The 26,920-nt window shown below is 44.4% G+C and overlaps 3 protein-coding genes across 4 annotated transcripts; 1 reads left to right on the top strand and 2 right to left on the bottom strand.

The window, feature by feature from the left end:
- Positions 1–1,122: 1,122 nt before the first annotated feature.
- LOC308132864 (Golgi-associated plant pathogenesis-related protein 1) lies at positions 1,123–7,840 on the top strand. 2 transcript variants are annotated; one of them, XM_080500047.1, is made up of 5 exons: positions 1,123–1,252; positions 1,400–1,609; positions 4,126–4,203; positions 5,730–5,879; positions 7,701–7,840. In XM_080500047.1, the coding sequence occupies exons 1-5, from the start codon at positions 1,246–1,248 to the stop codon at positions 7,796–7,798; spliced, it is 543 nt and encodes a 180-aa protein (XP_080356173.1). In that variant the 5' UTR covers positions 1,123–1,245; the 3' UTR covers positions 7,799–7,840. The 2 variants fall into 2 exon arrangements, with proteins under 2 accessions (XP_080356173.1, XP_080356174.1); XM_080500048.1 differs by lacking the exon at positions 7,701–7,840 and adding an exon at positions 7,453–7,490.
- Positions 7,841–9,205: 1,365 nt separating this feature from the next.
- LOC308132525 (actin, cytoplasmic 1-like) lies at positions 9,206–13,057 on the bottom strand. Its single transcript, XM_080499659.1, has 9 exons — positions 12,952–13,057; positions 11,802–11,926; positions 11,590–11,718; positions 10,892–11,002; positions 10,713–10,797; positions 10,289–10,450; positions 10,011–10,202; positions 9,737–9,918; positions 9,206–9,634 (listed from the first exon to the last, which is right to left on the bottom strand). Exons 2-9 carry the CDS (start codon positions 11,922–11,924, stop codon positions 9,491–9,493), a joined length of 1,128 nt encoding a protein of 375 aa, XP_080355785.1. The 5' UTR covers positions 11,925–11,926; positions 12,952–13,057; the 3' UTR covers positions 9,206–9,490.
- Positions 13,058–21,466: 8,409 nt separating this feature from the next.
- Positions 21,467–24,980, bottom strand: gstt1a (glutathione S-transferase theta 1a). Its single transcript, XM_080499176.1, has 5 exons — positions 24,778–24,980; positions 23,273–23,360; positions 23,042–23,192; positions 22,432–22,608; positions 21,467–21,681 (listed from the first exon to the last, which is right to left on the bottom strand). Exons 1-5 carry the CDS (start codon positions 24,881–24,883, stop codon positions 21,484–21,486), a joined length of 720 nt encoding a protein of 239 aa, XP_080355302.1. The 5' UTR covers positions 24,884–24,980; the 3' UTR covers positions 21,467–21,483.
- Positions 24,981–26,920: the final 1,940 nt, after the last annotated feature.

The raw sequence follows: 26,920 nt of genomic DNA, 5'->3' as shown, positions 1-26,920 counted from the left end.
AAGAGACTTTAAGAAACTTTAAGAAACTTTAAGAAGCTTTAAGAGACTTTAAGAGACTTTAAGAGACTTTAAGAGACTTTAAGAGACTTTAAGAGACTTTAAGAAACTTTAAGAGACTTTAAGAAACTTTAAGAAACTTTAAGAGACTTTAAGAGACTTTAAGAGACTTTAAGAGACTTTAAGAAACTTTAAGAAACTTTAAGAGACTTTAAGAGACTTTAAGAAACTTTAAGAAACTTTAAGAGACTTTAAGAGACTTTAAGAAACTTTAAGAGACTTTAAGAGACGTTAAGAAGCTTGAAGAGATTTTAAGTCTCCTGTTATGTTCCGGATCAAATTGACCCGTTTTGAGATTTAAAGATCAAGGAAAAATAGTTTAAAGTATTTTTTCAGTATTTCCGCATGTTTATATCACAATTTGTCAATTTGAGCCAGCAGTCAAACTGGAGGTAAAAGGGTCATAAATATAAAACAATTTCTTTATTTGCTTATATTATATTTCTTTTTAAAGTGGTGAAACATTAAAAAAAAAGTTTGAACAGGTATTTTTTTTAATGAAACACAAGTGAATTATCCTAGTTTAACCATTACCTGTGAGCGGTAAGGAACACCGTTGCTCTAAATATTGATAGAATAGTTGGCAGTGGAGTTAGTAATTAAATATTAACAATGCTTATTTGGATTTTTTGGGGTGTTTTGGACACATTGTGGATAATTAAACAAGCTGTTCCTGATAAACGAACATAACAGCCGCATGTTGCCTTTCGTGTGTTTACGGCTCATCTAATTGTGATTTTAATCCCTTAGACTCGTGAGACGAACCAGAGTCGGTTGTGAGCCGGGTAAAGAGATTCCAAAGAACTAGAAAAACAGGTTCATATTTGTGTTTGTTGGGTTTTGTTTTTTTTTTTGATGACATTTAAATTCAGGGAAGTCATTGACAATGCAAAAAAAATGGGGGAAGTCACATGAAACATGAGAAACTGACTGGTTTTGAAATGACAAGAGGCACAGAGAGGGGAAGGAGAAAGAAAAAAGAAAAAGAAAAAAGAGGCGGGCGTCTGTCTCCTCCTACATGTGAAGGTGACGGAGGAAGACGTACATAAATACCGGCGTGGAGACGGCAGGAGGACCTCGTCTTCACGGGACGTCAAGGACAGAGCAGCTTCACATCACTGATCCTCTCTCATCACTTACTGCCTTTTTGTGTTGTTCTGGTTTCAGCATCTATTAACAGCAGAGAAAATGACAGGTAAGAACCCCCCTCCCCCCCCTCCCCCTCCTCTCCCTCCTCCCCCCCCTCCATTAGCGATGTTTCCATCATAACAGCATCCTGCTGCACCTTTCCTCCGGCTTTAAGAGCTCCTCGTCACTCCCTGATGTGGGTCTCTGTTTGCAGACGCCAGCTTTCGGAAGGAGTTCCTCGACAGCCACAACGCCTACAGGGCGGCCCACGGCGTGCCGGCCCTCACCCTGAGCGACGAGGTGACGGCCGCCGCTCAGCAGTGGGCCGACCAACTGCTGCGGCAGAACAAGCTGCAGCACAGCAACACCAGCAACGGCGAGAACGTCTTCTACATGAGCAGCTCGGCGTCCGTCCACCTAACAGGTGGGTGAGGGTGAGGGTTGACGGGTTAGGGGTTGATGTGTTAGGGTGGACGGGTTAGTGTTGAAGGGTTAGGGTTAGGGTTGACGGGTTAGGGTTGAAGGGTTGGGGTTAGGGTTGATGGGTTAATGTTGAAGGGTTGGGGATAGGGTTGAAGGGTTAGGGTTGAAGGGTTAGGGTTGAAGGGTTGGGGTTAGGGTTGATGGGCTAGTGTTGATGGGTTGGGGTTGGGATGACGGGTTAGGGTTAACAGGTTGGGGTTGAAGGGTTGGGGTTAGGGTTGATGGGTTAGGGTTGATGGGTTGGGGCTAGGGTTGAAGGGTTAGGGTTGAAGGGTTGGGGTTAGGGTTGATGGGTTAGTGTTGATGGGTTGGGGTTGGGATGACGGGTTAGGGTTAACGGGTTAGGGTTGAAGGGTTGGGGTTAGGGTTGATGGGTTAGTGTTGATGGGTTGGGGTTAGGGTTGACTGGTTAGGGTTGAAGGGTTGGGGTTAGGGTTGATGGGTTAGGGTTGATGGGTTGGGGTTAGGGTTGATGGGTTAGTGTTGATGGGTTGGGGTTGGGATGACGGGTTAGGGTTAACGGGTTAGGGTTGAAGGGTTGGGGTTAGGGTTGATGGGCTAGGGTTGATGGGTTGGGGTTAGGGTTGACGGGTTAGGGTTGAAGGGTTGGGGTTAGGGTTGATGGGTTAGGGTTGATGGGTTGGGGTTAGGGTTGACGGGTTAGGGTTGAAGGGTTGGGGTTAGGGTTGATGGGTTAGGGTTGATGGGTTGGGGTTAGGGTTGACGGGTTAGGGTTGATGGGTTGGGGTTAGGGTGACGGGTTAGGGTTGATGGGTTAGTGTTGATGGGTTTGGGTTAGGTTGACAAGTTTGGGTTAGGGTTGATGGGTTAGGGTTGACGGGTTAGGGTTGAATGGTTAGGGTTGATGGGTTAGTGTTGATGGGTTAGGGTTGATGGGTTAGGGTTGATGGGTTTGGGTTAGGTTGACAAGTTTGGGTTAGGGTTGATGGGTTAGGGTTGACGGGTTAGGGTTGAATGGTTAGGGTTGATGGGTTAGGGTTGAAGGGTTAGGGTTGAAGGGTTAGGGACAGGGTTGATGGGTTAGGGTTGAAGGGTTAGGGACAGGGTTGACGAGTTAGGGTTGAATGGCTAGGGTTGATGGGTTAGGGTTGAAGGGTTAGGGTTGAAGGGTTAGGGTTGAAGGGTTAGGGACAGGGTTGACGGGTTAGGGTTGAATGGTTAGGGTTGATGGGTTAGGGTTGAAGGGTTAGGGACAGGGTTTATGGGTTTGGGTTGACAGGTTTGTGTTGATGGGTTAGGGTTAGGTTTGGGTTAGTGTTAGTGTTAGGGTTAGAGTTGACGGGTTAGGGTTAGAGTTAACCCCCCCACCCCGAGTTTGGAACGTCGTTTTATAGGCGACACCTTTCAAACTGAAAAGGAAGCGAAGGCAGGAAGTGGCGGTGAACGTCTGTTTCCTTGCAGCAGGTCGGTGTGGTTAATCTGAACCTGCCGCCACGTTCAGGTTCACACTGAGGTTCAGAACCCATGTTCTCGTAAATATCATCCCAAAACTAAAATTATATTTTTGCGGAGTTCTTTTTTTTTTGTCTTTTTCTCAAGGACTTTCAAGGATTCAAGGATTTTCATTCACCATTTGTGCTTAGAAAAAAAAAAAAAGATTCCAGGCACATTGGAAATCTTGTTGCAGGGTTCAACGAGTCACAGAAGCTTCAGTATAAAAAAAATTGTATAGCTAGATATAAATAAATATACACATATGAATAAACGCAAGTGTAGAAATTATAAATGTAGAAATTGTATAAACATAGAAGATCTGCAGAAACTGAGACATCTGTATATAGATGATAGAGAGAGAGAGAGAGCGAGAGAGAGAGAGAGAGAGAGAGAGAGAGAGAGAGAGAGAGAGAGAGAGAGAGAGAGAGAGAGAGAGAGAGCAGCACTGCTGTTGTACTGTACTGTTTGTATAGTCACATTTATTAACTCTTTCTTTAGAAAAGGTTAGTTTAGTTTCGATTTTTTTTTTTTTTTTTTGGCATCCTGACGGTTCAGTCAGCCTCTCAGTACCTTCAAACACACTGTAATAATATTCCAGGTTGTTTTTTTTGCACCGCGTCTGTCAGTGGCACTGATGGTAAGCAGCCTCCACACCCAGTTTATCTGGAATTATGTGAGATTATGCAATCTGAGGTGAGGCTGCCTTTCTCCGCACGCCTCCCAGGATATACGAGTCTGGACATTTTGATCAAATCATTAGAATCTGTGATGTTTTATATATATAGATATATAGAGAGAGATTTATAGATATAAATATATGTAAAAGAGGTGATACAGATGTTTTCTTCTCCTATCACACCACCAGAGCCGCTGACATCAACCCTCCCAGACTCTTGTTTAGTCAAACGTTGTTTTTGCTGCAGACTCCACCTTCTCATTTTCGCGTTTATTTGAGTCATGTTACATTTAATTATATTTTTTTTTACGTCTGTGTGCCTGCAGGGAAAGAAGCTGTGGATTCCTGGTACAGCGAGATCAAGGATTACGTCTTCAGCAGTCCTGGATTTAAGGGCAACACTGGTAAAACGCAAAGAAAACAGATGCACACTTTGAATGTGATGTGAGAATAATCGTTGCATCTCCGGTATGTTCCTCTGCAGCACTAAGAAAAGTACTCACCTTGGGCTACTTGCCGATACCGAGTATCAATACGAGAACTTACTAAATGCCATAAAGGCTCATTTATATTTTACATATATATATATATATATATATATATACACACAGTAAGCACAGCCTCTGCATCAACACTACATGCACAGGCGGGAGGTACGTCTCCACCAGAGCAAACTTTTCTCTTTTACTACTTAAAACAAGTTCAGCGAAAAGTATTTCTGAAAACTCCAGAGGTGAGAAATTAGCTGAATCTGCCCTCGTTTTGGTGTCACTGCCCCCGATTTGCACGACAACGTTTCACGTGACAAAAACTCATCTGTTTAAAAAAAAAAAAAAAGTGTAGCGTCAGACAATGCTGTAGTTAGTATGCCGGGCCACGGGGGGGCGCTGTTGCTTGTTTTTGCAATGAAACTACACAGACATGTGCACAGAACGATACGCAATAAATGTGAACAAAAACCGAGAGAACCCGACTTTCTCGTGGGCTGATGATGAATCAGACGCTCTCAGGGAAGATTCTCAACTATTAAACTCCCGATGTGGACGATAAAACTAGAACACAGCCGGCGCCTCGTCCCACCGCGGGTCCGCCATGTTGGTTTTAACAGGCGCATGAGCGGGAGGAACGACTGTTATCATGTTTGTCATGTAGCGCCGCCGCTGTGTGAGCCCTGAAACTCTTTAGCATGTAGCATGTAGCATGTAGCATGTAGCATGTAGCATGTAGCATGTAGCATGTAGCATGTAGAACTGCTCGGAGTTGCATGTTGAGCAGTTAAAAAGCTTCTCCACTGAAATTTTTTTTCTTTTTAACGTTCCCATAAAGGGTCACATTTCTGCACAGGGAATAAACAAGACCATTACCACACTTTCCAACCCCCAGTTGTCCAAATCGATTGTGCCAAAGTTTATATTTTTGCCAAAAAAAAAAAAAAACGAATTTGTGCCCATCACACTATACATGTATGATTTGCTAACTGACGTCCTCTTGGGGAAACTTGTTGCAAGGGTTCCTGGGACACTAACGATGGCGTTGCAGCTGCAACTGACCAAAAAAGCCAAACTTTCTCGAAGAATGAGTTTTCAAGCCTCGAGAATAGAAAAGACGCGTTTATATGAGTGTGACGAGGAATTTGACAACGTAATCGAGATGGATATCAACGGCTAAAACTGTTTTTCCTGAATGTTCTCCCGTTTCGCGTCTTGATTCTGGTCGAGGAACTTCAAACTAAGTGAGCGACATTTGGCGAAACCCTACCGGTCCCAATGGTGATTAAGTTGCTGGTGTCGAGTTGGGTCTGGGAGCTCTCAGCGAGTACGAGGGCTACAGTATCGGCCCGATACCTGGCACTGGTATCGGTGCCCCCCCCCCCCCCTAACCCCCACCCTGCCGTCGCTGGCTGATGACGGGTGCACCGTTCGTCCCGCAGGTCACTTCACTCAGGTGGTGTGGAAGTCGAGCACAGAACTGGGCGTGGGCATGGCCACCGACGGCAAGAAGGCCTTCGTGGTGGGTCAGTACCGGCCGGCCGGGAACATCAGCAACCCCGGGTTCTTCCAGGACAACGTTCTACCAAAAGGTAAGGTGTCGAGGCAGTTTGAGCGTGTTTTGGGGGAGCAGGGGCGGGGGGGGGGGGGGGGGTTGTTTCTTCTGGAAATCTTAAAAGATGCAGCAAAAACTGAGCTCTCCAGCAGAGTGGGACGGTTGGTCCGTGTTGGACGTGGATCAAGTTTAACTGAGCTTCTGCAGGTACAAGTCTGCAGCTCCTGTTGTGTATCAGATGATAGTTTTTCTCTTCTTTTCTTTTTATTCCATTAATGCCTGAAGACACATTTATAAATTATCAAATAGCCAAAAAACAGACATTGGACCAAGTTAAACAAGCAACCTTGTTTTCCTGGGGCAAGTCAAGTGTGATTTATTTATTTATATTCTTTTATGTATTAATTCTTTTATTTATTCATTTATCTATTTATCTATTTATCTATTTATTTATTTATTTATAATCTTTTGCGTATTTATTTGTTTGTTTATTTATTTTTATTCTTTTATTTATATTTATTTATTATTTATTTATTCATTTATCTATCCATTTATCTATTTATCCATTTATTTATATTCTTTTATTTGTGTATTTATTTTTTATTTGTTCATTTATTTAGCTATTTATCTATTCATTTATGTATGTATTTCTATATTTGTTTATCTATCCATCTATTTAGCTTATTTATTGGTTTGTATGCGTGCATTTTACTAACTTTTCACCCGCAGTGCATGAAATCTTCAGGGAGGATTTGTCACCATCTGAAGGACGGTTCTATTAAATTCTCAGAGAAATCGGGTCAAAGGTCAAGGTCTGGGTCACGGAAAGGTCAAAAAACGATTTCTGTGGAGTTTTAATCCAAATCGCTGTCAATCCATGACCAAAGTGATCCGTTGTCAATTCCCTACTCTGATATCAGTGGGCGTAAAAACTGACTGGGTTTCCGTGACCTAGACCTTGACCTTTGACCCCGTCGCTCTCAGAAATTAATGGCATCGTCCTCTAGATAGGGACATGTGATCTCTGAAGATTTCATGCAGTTCGAGTGAATAGTTTTTGCGAAACGTTAGTAAAATACACATGTACACACAAACCAATAGATAAATAAATAAACACAGACAAAAACGTAAACTTCACCTCAACTATGTTGAAACAGTGAATGAAAATACAACTTCACTTGATTTCCCCAAGAGAGGAAAAAAAAACAACTTGCATGTGCGACTTGGTTTGTGTTTCCTCAACAGAAATGTACATAAAATATCCAATTAGTACTTATTCAGTCATTTACTTTCTGCTTTCATGCGTTTATTTTAACGTCTGTCACTTTTTATCCACGTTGTCGCCCAAAAAGTTTGTTTACCTTTAAAACTCGACGCCAAAACATGTTGAAAGCTGTTTTTGTTGGATCTAATCTTTCTTTTGCTTTATCGTACGGGACGAGGTTATATTTCGATGTTGATGTTGGGTGGGGGGGTGGGGGGTTGGGGGGAGGGGGGTCAGGATCTACTTTTCTTTGCACTAGTGTGGGCTGCATGCAGGGTTCACTGTTCACTCCGTTCAGTTGCTGCAGGTTCAGTCACAGAGGGACAAAACTGTCTTTGCCTTTCAGCCTGCTAAGCTGGATTTTATCTGCTGGGAGGTGAGCCCGCCAAAATGTGGACACCCCCCACCCCCCCCACCCCAACCCTCCACCCTCAACCCCCTCCCCGGGACCCTGGGACCCCACCCTCACCCCACGTGCAGGGTACCCCCCCTCTCTGCCTGGTGCCTCTTGCGCTTGGCGCTCACTCTCGCATGCCGCAGTTGATCCAGTCTATCTAACGTCACGTTCCGGATTGAAAGCTGTGCATTTTGTAGCCGGCAGAGGAGAGGCGGCGGCGGCGGCCGCAGGCAGCGGCTCTGCAACGACGACTGAAAAGAAGCCCGAGAAGGAGAAAACCTGCAGGCTGCTGTAGAGCTTCTCCTGACGCCTTCACACACACACACACACATTCCTGTAAAATAATTTCTCACATGAGCATGTAACACTCAAATAAAATGTGTTTTATCGACTGAAATCTTTGTATTTTGGATTTAACATGTTCAGAAAATGGTTGGGAAAATTCAAATTAATTCAATTTTACTCACGGGCATATAGCATCAAGTACTGTTAAAATTTGCTGTGAAATCCAGTTATTTACTGTATTTCTGGGAAGTTACTGTATATATATATTTTTTCAAACAGCAAAGTGTTGTACAATAAGCAGTTATTAATAAAATACTGTATGAACACCAGTAATAAATATATTGTAGAAATTCACAGTGGACCTTATTCTATGGTAAACAGTAGTTTTCTCACTATAGTATGAACGGTAAACCTTAAACTACTGTAGAAAATCCATCTCCAGATTATGTGAGAATGTTTCTAGAGCTTTTGAAACAAACATGAAAACAATGAAAGCAATGAAAGATAATTAAACCAAATCTTTCAAAAATAAATTAGGAAAATCTAAAAATGTTAAGACAAAAACGATTATCAAATTTATATCATTCGAGTTTAAACAATTTCAGGGGGGAAAAAAAAAATGTGCGTGCTGAAACATGTAAAATGTACTCCAATGAATTTAAACAAGATTACTGCTTGTGTTGCAGTTCCACAGCAAACCAGACGATGGCGCCAATGCAACAACGAAACGTTGCCTGATTGATGACGTGCGTTAAATTACCCATTTACACTCAGGAGATGAAAAAGAAGTGGTTCACAGCATTAATGCTGATTTGAAGGGGGCGAGTCAGTTTACAAAGACAAATAAGCCATAAAGTAAAACATGACATTTCCACAAAAGAGAGTAGATGAAAGAACCCCACCTCCAGACGTCGTGAGGGCCGTTTGACCAGGAAGGAGCGTGATGGAGGGCTGCCAGCCGACTCTGCCTCCTCCGTCACCGGACATGAACGCTGCATGTTTGCCTTGGAAAGTAGTATGACAACTTTGTTTTTTATAAGTTACTGTAGGATAGTTAAAGAAAACCTGGTCTGAGGGAAGGTTTTTAAAAATGCCACAATTTTAGGCTGAAATGAAGTTGTAACCGCTCAAGAGGAAACTAAAATAGAGTTTAAGAGATCTATACATTAAAGTGTAAAAACCACAACTAAACTTATTCATCAATACAAAACTGAGCAATAGCTCACCAATGAAGACTGAATTTTGCTCCTGGTCAATACAGGTATTCAGACTTTTCCCTCCAATGCCGTTTAATCTTTGATTTACCGTCAGAAGAAGAGTGGTTTAGGTGTTGCAGTGTCAGAACCGAGGGCGTTGCAACAACTAGACTGCGAGGCAGTGCCGCCTCGATCTGCAGAAAACACGCACGTCACGACGGTTGTAAACAAACGTTGACATTTTATTGTGTATTCATACAGAAATGAAACAGACGAGGAGAAGACGTGATGAGTGGCGCGGCGGCTCCGCGGGAAAATGTCTGTTGAGGATCTTTTAGCCCAGATTAAACCTCGCGCCGGACTCGTCGGGTTTTAGGCCGTCTTCTTTTGACACAGGACACGTTTCAGCTGGATGGAGGTGCTGAGGAGCAGGTTCTCCTGCCCTGCCCACTCCCACCCTCGGTGGGTCAGGAGGAGGAGGCCCGGGGGAGCGGGGGGGGGGGGGTTTAGAAGCACTTGCGGTGGACGATGGCGGGGCCGGATTCGTCGTACTCCTGCTTGCTGATCCACATCTGCTGGAAGGTGGAGAGGGAGGCCAGGATGGAGCCGCCGATCCAGACGGAGTACTTCCTCTCTGGGGGGGCGATGATCTGGAGGAGGGAGGAGAGAAGAGCTTAGACCAAACCCCAAGACATGAGTTTGTTCGTGGTCCGTACGACAGGACAACCAACCCGGGTTGGCCAAACATGTACCTTGATCTTCATGGTGGGAGGGGCCAGAGCCGTGATCTCCTTCTGCATGCGGTCGGCGATGCCGGGGTACATGGTGGTGCCGCCGGACAGCACGGTGTTGGCGTACAGGTCCTTACGGATGTCCACATCGCACTTCATGATGCTGTTGAAAGTAGTCTCTTGGATTCCGCACGACTCCATCCCTGAAAAGGAGACCAAGTCATTAAACCAACTCAATAAATCATCAACCCCCCCCCCCCCCCAGAGACACCCTACATCCGGTCTGCATACACACCGAGGAAGGCAGGCTGGAAGAGAGCCTCTGGGCAGCGGAAACGCTCGTTGCCGATGGTGATGACCTGCCCGTCGGGGAGCTCGTAGCTCTTCTCCAGGTTGGAGGACTGAGATGCCACCTGCATCTCCTGCTCGAAATCCAGGGCCACGTAGGACAGCTTCTCCTTGATGTCACGCACGATCTCACGCTCGGCTGGAGGGCAGAGGGACAGAAACCGTGAAGGGTCAGAAAGGAGGAACTCCTGCGGAAACAGAGAGACCAGTGGACGTGTGCAGTACCGGTGGTGGTGAAGCTGTAGCCTCTCTCAGTCAGGATCTTCATCAGGTAGTCTGTCAGATCTCGGCCAGCCAGGTCCAGACGCAGGATGGCGTGAGGCAGAGCGTAGCCCTCGTAGATGGGCACAGTGTGGCTGACACCGTCACCGGAGTCCAGCACAATACCTGCAAGCAAACCCACGCACCTCCTTTAACCAAAAGCTCCAATCAACACCACCTCACGAGTCCGATGCAGTTCCTTTGATGCCCACTAGATGCTGCTCAGACTGAGAGGTGGCCTCTTCAGGTCCAACCGGTTCCTGTTTCAACTCAGCTTAATGAGGACATTCCTAACACTCTGCGGTGTTGAGCAGGAGGGCGTTGGACCACCAGCCACTAGAAAATGTAATTTTCCTGATGTTCCAGCAGAGGTAGACATGGTTCTCACCTGTGGTACGACCGGAGGCATACAGGGACAGGACGGCCTGGATGGCGACGTACATGGCGGGAGTGTTGAAGGTCTCGAACATGATCTGAAACGAGGAACCACGTCAGCTGAGGCGCCACACGAAGCGCATTTAAAGGCTTCACTTTGTGAACCGCTGCCACCCGAGGGCCTGAACACACCTGGGTCATCTTCTCCCTGTTGGCTTTGGGGTTGAGCGGCGCCTCGGTGAGCAGGACTGGATGCTCCTCGGGGGCAACGCGCAGCTCGTTGTAGAAGGTGTGATGCCAGATCTGTGTGACAGAGGCAGGTTAGAGTCACTGAAATCCCACTTTTGACTCGTAAAAACACAACGACTCGAGTGTCTGTGGGTGGAACGGTTCATGCTGGGGTCATTCAGCATCAGGAATTGGTCTGAGGTTCAGACTGAAGATCGTCACCATGTTCAACTTGTTCATTACAAGGCAAGATTAAAGCGTCCTGATTTTTATCCCATTTTGCACAACTGCAATTTGAAAATGTCCCGATATTAAAGTGTTCAATGAAAACTTTGTGCTGGCTCAGCCTGGACCGTTCTGGAAGAGCTTCAACACATCAAGTTTCTCTCCATTAATGTTGAAGACAGAACTTCAAACAAACGTGTCTGGACCTTCATGCAGGATCTGATGAAGACCATTGAGCTCCAGACACATTATGGATTGTTCCGTCTAATGAAAACAACTGAATGTACAACCCCCCCCCCCCCCCCCCCCCAACCACCAAATCCTCTTCTCAAGGAGTTTTAAGTCAAGTTGGACTGAGAGACTGACTACGGTCTGAAGTCCTGTTCTTAGCAGCACCGAGCCTCAGAAACCAGCTGCACACATCAAACCTCGCTCACCTTCTCCATGTCGTCCCAGTTGGTGACGATGCCGTGCTCGATGGGGTACTTCAGGGTCAGGATGCCTCTCTTGCTCTGGGCCTCGTCTCCCACGTAGGAGTCCTTCTGTCCCATTCCCACCATCACACCCTGAAAAACATACACACCTTTAGTCTGGTACCTCACGGTGCTGAGAAACAGCAGTACCATGTTTTTTTTGGGGGGGTTCTTACCTGGTGCCTGGGGCGACCCACGATGGACGGGAAGACGGCTCGCGGGGCATCATCCCCGGCGAAACCGGCCTTGCACATACCGGAGCCGTTGTCAACGACGAGGGCGGCGATGTCTTCATCCATGTCTGAAAGCAGGAGAGGTTTCTATTAAAGACCCGCCCGGTTGTCGAGACGCCGGCTGGGCGGGGCACCAGCAGTCACAACCGGTCTGACGCGAGCTGGAAACCTTTGTGAGCACAGAGGCCCTTCAGACAAGTTTGGACAGCGTCAAACATTCCTGCCGAGACACCCGGGGGCGGAGCTACACACCGGGACCGGGAATCTGACTGGAAGTGTCAATCACTGGAAAAGTTTACGCCTGTCATTGTGTAATCATGGAAATCCAAGCCGACAGGAGCGTGTACAGGAAGGGACCGAGCGGGCGGATTCCGACGCCACTAAATACTGAAATTCAACGTTCCAGCCGAGATAAACGACCATGAAGAGCTGCTGCTCAAGCTCTTGTTGGGTTTAAACGCCACTGAACATGGAGAACATCGACTGAGCTCACATTGAAAGAGACAGGGACATGGAGGAACTTTAAAACCGAGCAAACAAAAGAGAAAAAACAATTTTGCCAGTCGTTAACCCTCCCTCCCTCCCTCAAACTGCCTGGACCCACCCACCCTCTCTTTAAGTGTTTGAACTGCGTTTCTTTGTAGATTCTGTGGAATAAAGACTTCACTCACTCCACAGACCAGCCTGGAACAATGTAATTTTGGTTCCAGGCTGTAATTTTCACTGTGGTCAGATTTCAAATGGTGTATAATGTACATTTTATCCAAATTTATCCTGAGATTAACCCTTTCACAGATTAAATCCATGGTGTAATCAATTATTCCCCAATCGGTATAAATCATCCAATTTACACATAAAACCCATTTATGAGAAGGAGAGGAAAAAAAAAGGCAAGTTCCTGCTTCAATCTAAAATAATAATTTCAGATACCCATTTAATTTTATCAAAAAAACAACATTACAAACAGCACCAGCTGCATATTTGAAGACTTGCTCTAGTTTTTAATGCAGAAAGAGCCGGAGTGAACTTCAAGAAAAGAGAGAGAGAGAGAGAGGAGGAAACCAAAGTGGCAGCCGGGGCTGCGCCCTCCTACCTGTGCAGGTGAGTTGTGGGTCTGTGTCCGGAGGTGTGAAGTCCCGCAGGTGTGTCTCTGCCCCGGAGGTGTACCTGAATGCAGCATCACCAGCGCCAGGCGCGCGGCTTTTATATCCGCGCTCGCGAGGCTGCGGCGCGTCTCCATAAAAGGCAAGGTTGTGACAGGAGCCGCGCCGATTGGCCCAGGTGTGCAGGCTCCCGCAGGTGAGCGCAGCTCGCGTCCCGATTGGCCGCTGGGGGCATCCGTCTCGTGCGGCAGGGTGGGGGTGGGGGGGGGGGCTGCAGGAATGGGAGGCCTGTGATTAGCTGCGGGCTGCAGAGGTGCGCTTGTTTGGCTCCTTTTTAGGGCTCCTGTCAAAAAGAAGAAGAAGAAAGAAAAAAAAACAAACAACAAAAAAACTGGCTGCGATTATCTGAAAGTCTTGAATTAAACTTTACTGGGTTGTTGTAGAAGCGAGGTGGAGAAGACTCGTCTGTATTAAATGAATGTGTTTTGGGCTCGTTTACACTGAGACCCTCACCTGAGACTCACCTGCATTGGAAACTATTTGAACCTGCAACGTTTTGCCTGAGCGGAATTTAATATTCACCCTCGGCATCCAAGATTTTAATGAAATGTAAATTACACACACACAAAAAAAACCCCACATGACGTCAAAGATCAGTTCCACTTTTTCTCCAGGGATTCAATTCAATGCAACATTCAATTCAATGCAACTTTATTCGTTTAGCACCAAATACAACACTGCTTTTACACAACACTGCTTTTTTTTTTTTTTTTTTTTAATACAGAGCAACACGCAACAATTCCAACATGAGGAAGCAGAAGTGACTGGAAAGGAAAACCAGGAAGAAACCTGCTGAACCAGTAGGTGGAGGCTTTCTGCGGTTCCGGTCCAGGTGAGAGGACAGAGGAGCGATAAGGACGGGACGGACAGACGGATTATTATGAGGGGTGGTGGTGGTGGTGGTGGTGGGGTGGGGTGGTGGGGTGGAGGGATTGAAAGCCTTGGAAGCCTTGGAGGAAGCTCCGGCCTGGTCTGCAGGTCTCTGCATGTCACACCTGAACCTCCCGAGGCCAAACCCGCGGTGCGGGGCCCCTGACGGGACCAGATTCCTGCTGCTGCTGCTGCTGCGGCTCCACACTGACTATATAAGGACTGGAACTCACAGGACCTGCAGCAACGTCTTCACAGAGACGTGCTCCAGTTGGAAGACGCATGCGCGCGCACACACACACACACACACACACACACACACACACACACACACACACACACACACACACACACACACACACACACACACACACACACACACACACACACACTCAAGGTGTGACAATGGACACACCTCCATTGTAGACGGATGTGATCAGAACCATCTGCATGTAAAATCAACTTAAATCTCATTTGATTTCTTCTTCTTCTTCTTTTTTTTTTTGTTGTTGTTTTTTTTTTTACACCACAGAGTCCAAATTCTGAATCAGCCAAATCAAACGGAAAAGTCGGTGTCATCCCAGATAGATGATTCCCAGATAGACGATTCCCAGATAGATGATTCCCAGGTAGACAATTCCCAGATAGACGATTCCCAGATAGACGATTCCCAGATAGATGATTCCCAGGTTGACGATTCCCAGTTAGACGATTCCCAGTTAGACGATTCCCAGATAGGTGACTCCCAGTTAGACGACTCCCAGTTGGACGATTCCCAGATAGACGATTCCCAGGTAGACAATTCCCAGATAGACGATTCCCAGATAGACGATTCCCAGATAGACGATTCCCAGATAGACGATTCCCAGATAGACGATTCCCATTTCCCCCAAAAAATACATAAAAAGCCGCGTCCCAATGTCGGACTAAAAACACATGTTCTATTGTGTAGCTTGATTCACAGATTAAATTCTGAATTAATTTTATTTTTAAAATTTTTTTCATCTTGGTGCTGCATTTTTTGACCAATGCGATAAATATATTTCTAAATTAATACAATTATTTCCTGGCTTTTTATCTGTTCTTTTCTTTCCCTGGTCATTGTTGAGCTACTTAATGTGTCTTTATAAAAAAAACAAAAATATGTTTCTTTATTTTTTTTTTCTTTTAAACTATGTGTCTTTATGAGTAAAAATATACATTACCATTCATCTAAGGTCACTGAAATGTTACAAATAATTCACTTATTATAATGAGTCGTCGAAATGGGAATCGTCTATCTGGGATGAAACCGTAAAGTCACAGATTTAAAAACCAAAAAAAAAAAAAAAAACTGCTGTAAACAAAACACAAGAATTTCCTAAAACACAGAGTAAAAGTTTGAAAAGTAGTATAGTTGAGGGCTCGGACCACGCCACACCCAGGAAGTGACACTTCACATACTAAAGTCGATTCAAATTTTTGACTGGGAGCCAACGAAAGGAAGAGACAGTGGAGGTGTGATGTGGCTCGTATCTCAACCTGCCAAACAAGTTTTGCAGATGAATTTTCATATGACCTGAAGTCTGAGCGACAGAATGTCCAGCGCTGGACCGATGACGAAAGAGAGCGAGAGTCAAAGATTACGCTCTCCGAGGTATTTTAATAGATGAGTCGCAGCTTTTTGTACTTGCCACTCCTTAAATTGCTCCTGTTGCAGGAGGTGAGTTACAGGAAGTGATTCAGTACTTCACAATCCTGCCTCACTTCTTTCGGATCGACTCGTGAAAAAAAAAAAGAAAAGAATCGTCTCTTTTTGGGGGAGTCGGTTCAATTTCATTGGCGTCAGATCGTCTCTCTTTAACGGTCTCACATAAACAATCTCTGTTCTTAAAAAAAACATCTGTGGATCTTTTCAACACCATGGAAACGACTCAAAATGATGTCGTACATTTGCCGGGCCTATAGGTGGCGCTGGAACAGAAATACACCCCCCAAAAAAATAAGACGAAACGTAAAGAAAATGAAAAATCGACAAGTCAGAAAAGGGTTTGGTTAGTAGAGCGATTAATGTGCTTAACATTCGCCCATTAATGAATGTGAATAACGCTCACGCTGTTGAAAAGCGCTATATAAGGGAAGTCCATTTATAATATAAATACATATTATAGAGATAATAATAATAATAATAATCGTGGTTTTTCTATCTCCTATTAATTAATGATGAAAGCGATTCCTTTTCTTTTCAGCAAATCCGAATCCTCCTCCCCCAAAAAATACAGTTTTAACAGAAGATTTTGACTTCTTTTCAATGTAATGTTGCAAGAAATGAGAAAAGCAGAACAGAAAAGCTTGTTTGGCTGCAGTTTTTTTTTTTTTTCATGTTTTATTAAAGAGCAGAAGTCCGTCTTGTTCCTCCGACTCAGATTTTACCGTCCCTCAATAACGAAATTCAGCAGCACTCACCGATATGAAAAATATAGAACCTAAAGAGAATTAAAAAAAAAAAAAAAAAAAAAGATTTAGTACAAGTTCCACGAAAAAAAAAAAAAAAATGTTCCCTTCACATGCAAATTTCATGAATTCCTGCAAAGGAACTCGTTTCCAAAATCCTGCACAATTTAATTTGAATTAAAAAATAATAGAATTGAAGGTTTTGAGAAAACGAGGCTGTGAAATCAGGTGGTTTTTTTGCCCCGGCGCTGGTGGAGGAGCTGATTTTGGAGGCGGCGGTGAGGCTCGCTGGAATTTCTCTGAAAACGCCGGCGCTCGTTCTCGCCCGTCCCACCAGGAAGCCTCTGGAATCAGGTCCGCCAATCAGGTCGGCCGGACTCGATCCACATTGTGTGGATCAAAGGCTTTTCCCGCCTCGCCTGCGAGCCGCCCGTCAGCTCACGCTGCTAACTCGACCGCGGCTTTTTTTGGTTTAAGGGCGTCATCACACCGAGAATAGTTGGAATGCCGGAGCTTCCAAACTGTTGGTTAAACTAGTGACAACGTCGGCCGATCGCTGTGAGATCACTCTGACTCGAGCTGAATTTAAATGACGGAGCGAGAGAGAGAGAGAGAGAGAGAGAGAGAGAGAGAGAGAGAGAGAAAACCTGTTTGTAAAGAAAACATGACGAGCGCTTCGGGGTGAATTCAGCTCAAATTACAGCAGTACTGTCACAATAACCGGGTTAGTACGGGGTTGTATTTGTGCCAAAATTCTGAGCGAGCGACGGGAAAATTTGAGCGCAAAAAAATGTATTGTGCAAGCGCACTAATAGCATTTTGACGAAATATTTAAATTGCGCAAAGAAAAACTTGAGCGCAGAATTGATTTTTGAGCGCGTTTTTCTTTGCGCAATTTAAATATTTTGTCAAAATGCTATTAGTGTGCTTGCGCAATTCTTTTTTTTTTTGGCGCTCAAATTTTCCCATCGCTCGCTCAGAATTTTGCCACAAAATATAACCGCATAGGTTAGTGGTCGACTGCCTGGTGACGGAGTTGCTCCTTCAGCAGGACAAACGTGCGCAAACTCAATACGTTGACCCCGTTTCACACGTCACTTCTTTTTTTTTTGAGTGAAATCCAGAAAAAACGGCTAACGGCTATCATGCTAGCGATGCTAACTCTGCGACTCGACAGGGTGTAGATCTAGTTTTATCTCTGCAAAATCAAAAAGCATCTCTCGGTGTTTTAAGTATTTCGAGGGTGGGACAAATGTCCCACAATTTGAAAATTGAAATCATGGACACCCCCCTCCCCCCCCCCTCCCGTGGGGACGTCAAAACCGGCGTCCGGCGTCCTACATGGTTTTAGGTGTCGTGAGGTTAAAACACACCCCGACTCCATTGTGGGTGTCGGTTTATACTAAAATGGTGCTTAGAGTCACTGAAAATGCAACTTTTTGACACGCGACAACTCTCGCCTCTGTGGAACCTGTGGTGAGACGCAACCGTTTCCGTAGAAACGGGGTATAATTTTTAAAACGCTGGCGTGTAAACGCCGAAGATTTCCGAAACGAAAAACACACGTGAAACAAATAGAATCTGATTCGCGTGTCAATATCTCATGTCATCGTCTCTCTAGTCTTTCTCTGCATTTTATTCTCTGCTCTCTCTCTCTCTCTCTCTCTCTCACTCTCTCTCTCTCTCTCTCCGTTCACGCTGCGATCGGTGCAAAGAAACAGGTCGTAAAATCCAAAACGAATGGCGTCGTCGGCCGTTCAGGTGAGCGTGAAATCAGAGCGCAGGTCATGAACGAGGCAGAACGTCCTTGAAGCGTCGGTGTCGCCACGTCTGTCGCCCAGTTTTCCCACAGGAGGAAGCGCCAGCGCCCGGTTCCTGCCTCTACCTGTGCGACTTTGCGGTCCGCATTCTCCGGCTGGTTCAGGCCTGTCGGCGTGTCCCTCCTACCTCCTAACTCCTGCCTCCTGCCTCCTGCCTCCTGCCTCCTAACTCCTGACAGCAACACCAAAAAAGGTGCGAGCACACGCAGCAGGGAACTTCCTGTGGAGGCCGGACGTCGCCCTGGGCCGAGGAGGAAGGATAGTTCTGCTCCCTGAGCTAAAAGGACCTGCAAAGACTTTGAAACCTGGGGCAGGGAGACGCCCCCTGCTGGCAGAACGGGAATCTGATGGCGGTTCAACGGCCACAGGAACGTTCATTGTGAGGAATTATTGACGAGCCAATGAGGGAACAAAGGGTCACCTTGTACCGACCATCGGGACCGTGAGAACAGGAAGGACCAGTCGACCAGAGGAATCTTTATTTATTTATTTATTTATCTTTTTAGTCATTTATATAATAATTTTTTATTTACCTTTTTAATTATTTATGTATTCATTTGTATTTATGATCTATCTTTTTTATATATTTATCTTTTTATTTATTTATTTGTCTTTTTTTATATATTTATCATTTTATTCATTTATGTATTCATTTTTATTTATTTAATATTTATCTTTTTTATATATTTATCTTTTTATTCATTGATGTATTCATTTTTTATTTTTTATTTACCGTTTTAATTATTTATGTATTCATTTTTTTATTATTATTAATCATTTTTATATTTTTATTCATTTATGTATTCATTTTTTATTTATCCTTTTGTTTATATATATTAATTTTTATTTATTTATCCTTTTATTCATTTATGTATTCATTGTTTATTTATTTATCCTTTTAATTATTTATGTATTAATTTTTATTAATTTCTTATTTATCTTTTTTATGTATTTATCTTTTTGTTAATTTATGTATTAATTTGTTTATTTATCCTTTTGTTTATATATATAAATTTTTATTTATTTATCCTTTTATGTATTAATTTGTATTTATTGATTTATGTAGCTATATTTTCTTTATTTATTTCTGTATTTTATTTATTCATGGTACATTTACTCCTCCATAGTTTTTATCACCTGCGATGAGTTGCAAGTTCTTGATGGTTTCACCATGTCGTCGTAAATTTGGAGTTGTTCACCGGGGATCCGACGATTTAGTTTCCCGCCATTTCCTTCCTGCACTCCGTCGTCGCCTCTTCGGTCTTGACGTTTCCTCGGTTCTCTGCAAAATTTTGTTTTGTTTTTTAGTCTGAGAATCCAGACTTGATGTCAATTTACTGTTAAAACTTGTTTTTTAAACAGTAAGCGCTCAGACTTGTTATCTATGTGTAAAGTAAAATCACCAGTTATGCAAATGTACCTGTATTTAGTGTGTGTGATCGATAACAAGTCTGTGAATTCGCTGATAAAAGCAGATGCGTATTCAGGGGTCTGTAAATTATAATCCATAAAATCCGAGGGCTGCTAAAAGTGAGTTTGCAAGTAATTGAGGCGGCGCCGCCGCCATTTTTCCCCCTCCGCTAACTGGAAATGGAAAGTGAAGACGTCTGTGGGGAAGCCTGTGTGAGAACAGCTGGAGCAGCAGAGCATCACGTTTCAGTTAAAAACAAGTTGTCGAGTTCATAACCGCGCGTTACGAAAGACAAATACAACTCTTGGTCAATAATATTGGCATCATATCCAAACTCTCCAGTCACAAAGCTCCGCCTTTCAGAAACGACTTGGCTCTGTTGTTCAATTGTATAATTAAAGTAAATCCTGCCAAAGCGTTGTTGTTTTACATCCAAGTACAATTGATTGCAATCTCCTTGTTTGTTTTACTTATCTGTCTTATAAATCTTTCTTTTTTGAAGTGTCAAAAGTCAGATGTTCCATAATGGAGGTGTTTTTTTGAAAATTGTTGCAATAGTTTTTCCAGAATGTGGTTTTTCATCCGTTCGCATGACGACGGAACCGGAGGCTTTTCAAATCGTCGCGTTTTCAGTGGCCCTGAGCCTCGCTGTCGCGTAAACGGACACACAAAACGCTATAAAACACTTCACTTCTGTGTGAAGCGGCCCTGAGACCGATGGTACGACACAAAAAACTGTCAAGTCAGACAGTTCTCATCAATTAAGTCTTAAAAAACCCTTGATCGTTTCAGTTGACTTAGCTCCTTCAGAACAGATAAATGGGATCATCTGGTGGTTAACCTCAGGTACTGCACGGGGATGAGTTAATTCAAGAATGTAGAATACTAGAGAAATATATTTTCTCCATCTGTGCATGGCTTTATTCAGTCCGCAGTCCCAATACAGTTGTTAAAATAAAACAAAATTAAAAATGAGGTCACGCGTGTCAAAAAGATGATTGAATATTCATATATTAGTCACTTCTGACGCACTTAAATGTTGAAAATACGTCAGCGAGTCAGTGCTGTGTTATTATTAAAGCTCAGAAATGAAGACATTGACCAGCAGTGCTGCTCATAAACCAGGGGGGTCAAACTGATTTCAGTCGAGGGGCCACATCAACCTGATCTGACCTCTGGAGGGCCAACAAGTCAAACATAACATGTTAAACGGCAGATATGGACAAATGTCAAAGTCTTTCCTTCTTTTGATTCTTTTGTAACTGCAAGAATTTGCCAGTCTAATCTGAAATATACATATTAAAGGAAGTCAGATATTATTATATTTGCCAAAAAAAAAAAAACACACCAAAAAACCCTCAGTCACCTGTATCTGGATATCGTATTCAGGATTAAAACAATTTGTCATCATCTGGAAATTGTTTTGAGTTCACGTGTCTAAAGTGTCACTTCACACAAGTTGGACTCATTGTTTTATTGTGAAAGGCGTTGCGTCATGTGACCTCCACAGATTGCATTAATGTCGGGGGTCAAATTCTGACCAAGGGCGGTTTTAAATGTCATTTTTGCCGATCGAGTGTTTTTAGATCAGCCTCTTGTCAGTTTTCATATTTATACTTCAAAAATCACATGGCGACGGATTAGATGGTCTGGTGGGCCGGTTCTGGGCCCCGGGGCCACATGTTGGACACCCCTGTCATAAACGTTTGAGAACACGATTCTAACATTGCATTTGCCTCTCAGTCAATCCGTATGAATTTATTAATCCCGAACTGGATCCGACCTGAGAAGATTAATAAAGGGACGTGATTTTACTTGAAAACGCAGGTGAGCCGAACTTGGAAAATAAAGCGAATTATTATTGTTATTTTCCCCTCAGAAAAAGAAATAAAGCAGTCGTACATTCGGGAGTGGTTTATTATGGGCGTTCAGGCGAAAACCTTCATGAAGTGGGGCTTCAGCAGGGCCAGGTAGGCCTTGTCCACCTTGGCCATGGAGCCGCCGATGTCCTGGAGGGCGTCGTGAGCCTCGGCAAACAGCTTCTCCCCGACCTCCTTCTTCACCGCGTCCCGCCAGGCGCTCAGCTTCGGGCGGCCTTCGAACATGTCGACGCCACTTCTGACGGGCTGGAGGGGAGGGGGGGGAGACGTGAATCTGAGTTTCACCATGCTACATGCTAAAGGGTTTCGCGGGCTCACGCGCCAGTGAAGCTACGTGCTAATAAACATAATTAGAGTCCGGCCGGGGCACTCGTTTACGGCGAGCTCCGCCCCTCGGGCGACAGTAGCATAGCGCAGATGCTAGCGGCTACGCTATGCTACTGTAGAGGTGCCATAGCATTGATGCAGTGTGTGTGTGTGTGTGTGTGTGTGTGTGTGTGTGTGTGTGTGTGTGTGTGTGTGTGTGTGTGTGTGTGTGTGTGTGTGTGTGTGTGTGTGTGTGTCTGAGCTGGAGTTCAGCTCGGCAGCTGGGCTTTGTCCGCCGACAGGAAGTCTTCCTCCTCACAAAGCCGGGAGACGACAAACACCCGAGACCTGATCTCAGCCTCCGGTTTCACTCCCTCGTCGCTTGGCTTTGTGTGAGCCCTGAGAGGTGTGTGTGTGTGTGTGTGTGTGTGTGTGTTTGGGGTTCAGTCCCGCAGTCGGCCATGTTGACCATGAATACGTCTCTTTGTGTCACTGGATCCCTAAAACCTTCACTCTCACCTTCAGGAGGATTTTATTATGCAATTTAAAGCAATGACCTTTAGCTACTTGTCGCTAGCGAGTACCGATAAGTACTTTTTAAATGCCATCAAGCTCGATTTAAACTCCATAAGCAGGTGATGAACCACCTCCACGCAGCGCAGAACGGAAGCCTGGTCGTTTCCACGTTACCTGCATGATCTCCACGATGGCCACCAAATCGGCCACCGAGATCTGGTCTCCGGCGATGAAGGGTCTGTTCTGGAGGAAGAAGCTCTCCAGCAACTCCACAGACTTGGTCAGGTCCTCCATGGCGGCGTCCATCTTCTCCGGAGGGGCCTCGGCGTCCATCATGAGAGGGTAGAAGTGCTGCCCACACACAAACGCCAGTCAGCCGACCTTCGTTGGCGAAGGTAAAGAGGCTATGTAGGTTCTAGGTCCTGCTTGTGTTCATATAATCTATTTATTGCTTTGTATGTTGTTTTACCAACTTTTCACCCAAATTGTACGAAATCTTCAGGGACAATTCGTCATCGTCATCCAAGGACGTTGGCGACAAGCCGTTTCCGAATAAATCTCGAAAAACCTTTCCCGTACGAAGCGGGTGGGAGAGGCACCTCATGCAGGAGATCAAAGACATCAGCGTCCTTTGATGCAGCGGTGTAGCTACGTTCGACATGAGCGAACGGCTATCGTGCCAGCGACGCCACTTTCGGTTCCCGCAAACAAATGTGGGCGCTCTACCGAGTGTAGCTCTAGATTCCCTCTGCTGGACGTCCCGGCAGAGCGAGAGGACACACACCTTGAGCAGGAAGACCTTGGAGCCGTGCGGTCGCAGGTTGGTGTGCTGCCAGGACAGGTACTCGTTGACCCGAGCCCGCCGCTGCAGGTCGGCCGGGTACCAGTGGTCGGGTCCCGGGTGCTTCTGGACCAGGTACTGCAGGATGGCCACGCTGCACAAAGACCGGGGAGGACATGAGCCCACACACTGAGAGGTATCCCGACGGCACGAGGCCGAACTGTGTTTTTCTACCTCTCGGTCAGGACGAAGTTTCCATCCTTCATGACGGGAACCTTCCGGATCATGCTGGTTTTCCCGAACTCCTCGCTGTACTGATGACCTGCATCGCGGTCAAGAACAAACCTTTTTTTTCTTTTTTGCTGACTCATCACCTCATCACAGTCATCCACAAATTGAAGTGATTAATGAAAACTCGCAAGTTAAAAACACCAGGTGCGGTAAAAACGCGACAGTAAAACGTTACGGGACGTCAGGAAGTGGCTCCTCATTGGTCCTCTGGCGTGACCCCGGAATCCAACACAGAAGATCACATGACCTCAACGTCTCTATTCGGGTATATCTGCGTGATTTACTGCACGACAGCAGGAGGGGAAACAAGATTTTTTTTTTTAGGATGTTGAAATCCTGGCTGATTTCTTTATATTTCCTCATGACGTAATAGAAGGAAGTGGTGCGTTTCAGGTGTGGCCTTTAAAAAACAAAAAAAACCATCCCCAGGTGTGCCTCCAATTAGCTCATATGTTGTGAGGTCACATTTTACACGTACCTGCGTATCTGAAAAAAAACTAAACTGTGATGTTTCTCCGACTTGCCAGAAGCGACGATTCCTGAAAACTCCGGCCACAGTGACGATCTGGATAAAATCCTCGTCTCTGTTTACATCTAAACGAAGGCGGGCAGGCGGATGTTTACGTCACAATTCGTGACGTCCTGTTGTTTGTCCAGGATTCTGATTGGCTATCATGGCTTCATGCTTCTTGCTACACTGCCCCCTACAGGTTTGGCTGCTCATAGCAGCTCTGAACCACCCGTATATGTGGGTCCGATTTTTTATTTTTTTTTAACGTGGAGGGAAACATCCGTTTTTTTGGGGTAGGTTTTTTAAACTGGGTACGTGTAAACGTGGCCTCAGTCATAATCTGTTTCTTTAATGTGGCATTTAGCAAATAGAAATAATTTTGGGAAGCCAAACTGATCTACACTCGGAGAAGTTTGGTCTGATTTCACTTCATATAGTGAGAAAAAAAAGGTTTTTATATATATATAGTGCATGTAAACTTCTGGTTTTAACTATATACATAGACAATACTGTACCAAGAGGAGGAAAATGGTCTTTTATCTTTCCTGACTGTCTGAAATCCGAAGAAAAATCTGACTTCAATCTGTCTGAAGGGTTTTTAACGTTTCTATTGTGTCTCTAATGAACACAGTGTCCACACACTTTGTCTTTAAAGCGTTCAGAGGAGGTTAATGTCCTCCTCTCGCCTCTTCAGTCCCTGTGGAGACCCCCCTCCCCCCCCAGATGTTCCTCCCCTTCCTGCTCTTCCCCCTACTGCTCCTCCCTCCCTCCCCCTGGTATCGCTCTCCCTTCTCTTCATTCTGGCCCCTTCCTCCCCAAACCTCCCCACAAGTTACATAACAATACCACTTTGGAGATCATTAACCTTTCTCAGTGTGTGTGTGTGTGTGTGTGTGTGTGTGTGTGTGTGTGTGTGTGTGTGTGTGTGTGTGTGTACCTGCAGAAAGATCCACGAGCTTGAACTCAAAGGGGATTTTCAGCAGTTTAGCGAACATGAAGACTGAGCGGCAGGGCTGAGAGAGCAGGTCCAGGTACAGCTCCATGTTTCCAGGTGGTTTCCAGGTGGTTTCCAGGCAGTTTCCAGGCCGTCTTGGGGCAGGATTCCGGGATGTTCCTCCAGCTGTTTCTGGCTCCAGGCGCTGTGGCTCCGTCCTCCGGACTCTGCCCCTCTTATAAGGACAAACCCCGCCTCCGAACAAACTGAAGAAAAGTTCATCAGCAGAGGTCAACTAAGGTTTCAGTCATTTCACAATTACCCCCCCCCCCCCCCCCGTTTTTTTTTTTTGGGGGGGGGGTACGAACAAATATTCCCTATAACAGGGGCGACTGATGATTATCATCGTCCATGAGTCCTCACAGTTCTGCCAAATCTGCTGTTTTCTTTACTTTTTCTTATCATGACGTACTCGTTCTCAGGAAATTTAACCCTTTAGGTGCACGTTTTCACTGTAATGACTGTGATACAAAGAAGATTATATGTTATCTTTGCTGAAGTTCTACTCTTTTTCAGGCACGCAGCTAAAAATACAGTTTTCTCCTCTACTTCATTGTTCATTCCATGTTTGTTTGGTCTGAAATATTTGCGGTTTCTCTGGCGTGCACTGTTGACTTTGATAGTGGGATTTTGAGCACGTCCGAAATTTTATCAGAAAAAAAAGAAAGGAACATTTTAAAGGAGAATACAAAGAAAATCAGTGTTTTCTCTTTGTGCCACTTGCAGAAAGGTCCGGCTTTACTTTCCTGATGCTTCACTTTGTTGGAGGTGCGTTGCCGTGGTAACGTATCTGAAACAGATACTTCACTGGGGTCGTCCAGATGATAACTAACATTCACTTGGTTTTTTCTGGTCATTTGAAAACAAATTCGACTTTTTCAGTGCCCCGGTTAAAAGCTTTATTTATTTATTTATTTATTCCTGCCACTGCAGTTTTATTTTTTCCACCATTTAAACCATAACTGTCTCTGAGAAATAAAGTTAAGCCTTTAAAAAACAGGAGAGAAAAAGAAAAGCCCAAACAAAGGAGAGGAATGAATCTAAGGTCCAGCTGCAGTCGGAGGCTGAAGTCCTGTTGAATCACGAATCTGTGTCAAAGTGGAGCCAAGACTTCCGTTTCAACTGCCTAAAATATATACCGGTATATATATATATAAACTGTCAGGGAACTTAAAACACAAGCAGCGTGTAAATAAACTGTGCGTGACAGAAACACGAAAACAACCCGACCTGCAGGAAGATAGAAACATAGAAATGATCTCAGTGAGACAGACGATTCAGTGAATCAACGACCGTCTGGGGTCAAAGGTCAAACCCAGCTGCGTGTCTGCAGACTGGGCATGTGATGAGGGGCTGAAATGTCTAAAAAGACGCGTTTCTGTGTGTTACAAGAGCACCATCTACTGGAGGATAAAGGCAACAGCATGTGTTCGCCAGAGTTCTCCCTTTAAATCAACCAACTTAAATAAATCGATCACCTCAAATTAATTTACAAGGATTTAGACTTAATTATGACCATTTCTTAATATTCTGCACAAAAGGAAATTTGAAAATATCATAGAATATAATCTCAAAATTATCTCTCTGCACCCTTGACACTATTAAAAGAATAATCCACCTCTATATATTCATATTTCACTAATAGGACAAAGTCTATTATATTTAGAATTGTACAAAATGTGAAATAACTAAATATAGTAGCAGGTTTTTTTGTTGTTTAAATCCTACGCTCTGCAGAAAAATATTAAGATGCTTTTAGAGGTGTTGGAAAGAATTAACAGATGGATAAACTGATTGAGCCCAAAATATCAGAATTAATGTGTTCATTCTTCCAGCATTCACACAATTCTGTAGAGACGTCTTTAAAGAGACTGAAAAGGAGGCGAGCAGTGTTTCTTTACTGTTTATTTAGTGATTCTTCTTTTTCTTCTTTTGGGTATATCGGCAGTTTGCATTAAGTTGCATTAACGCCATTTGCTGGTTCTATCCATCGATATTGTTTAATTCCCACTGCTCTCGATTTTCCCGATGACTGCTTCCCTCTCTCTCTTATGAATGAATTTATTTGGATTTCCTCCATGTGCAT

The sequence above is a fragment of the Blennius ocellaris genome (assembly GCF_963422515.1).
Source record: "Blennius ocellaris genome assembly, chromosome: 7".
In the NCBI taxonomy this organism is placed as follows: Eukaryota; Metazoa; Chordata; class Actinopteri; order Blenniiformes; family Blenniidae; genus Blennius; species Blennius ocellaris.
The sequence above is the reverse complement of the archived record's forward strand: the minus strand, read 5'-3'. Positions and strand labels throughout refer to the sequence as shown.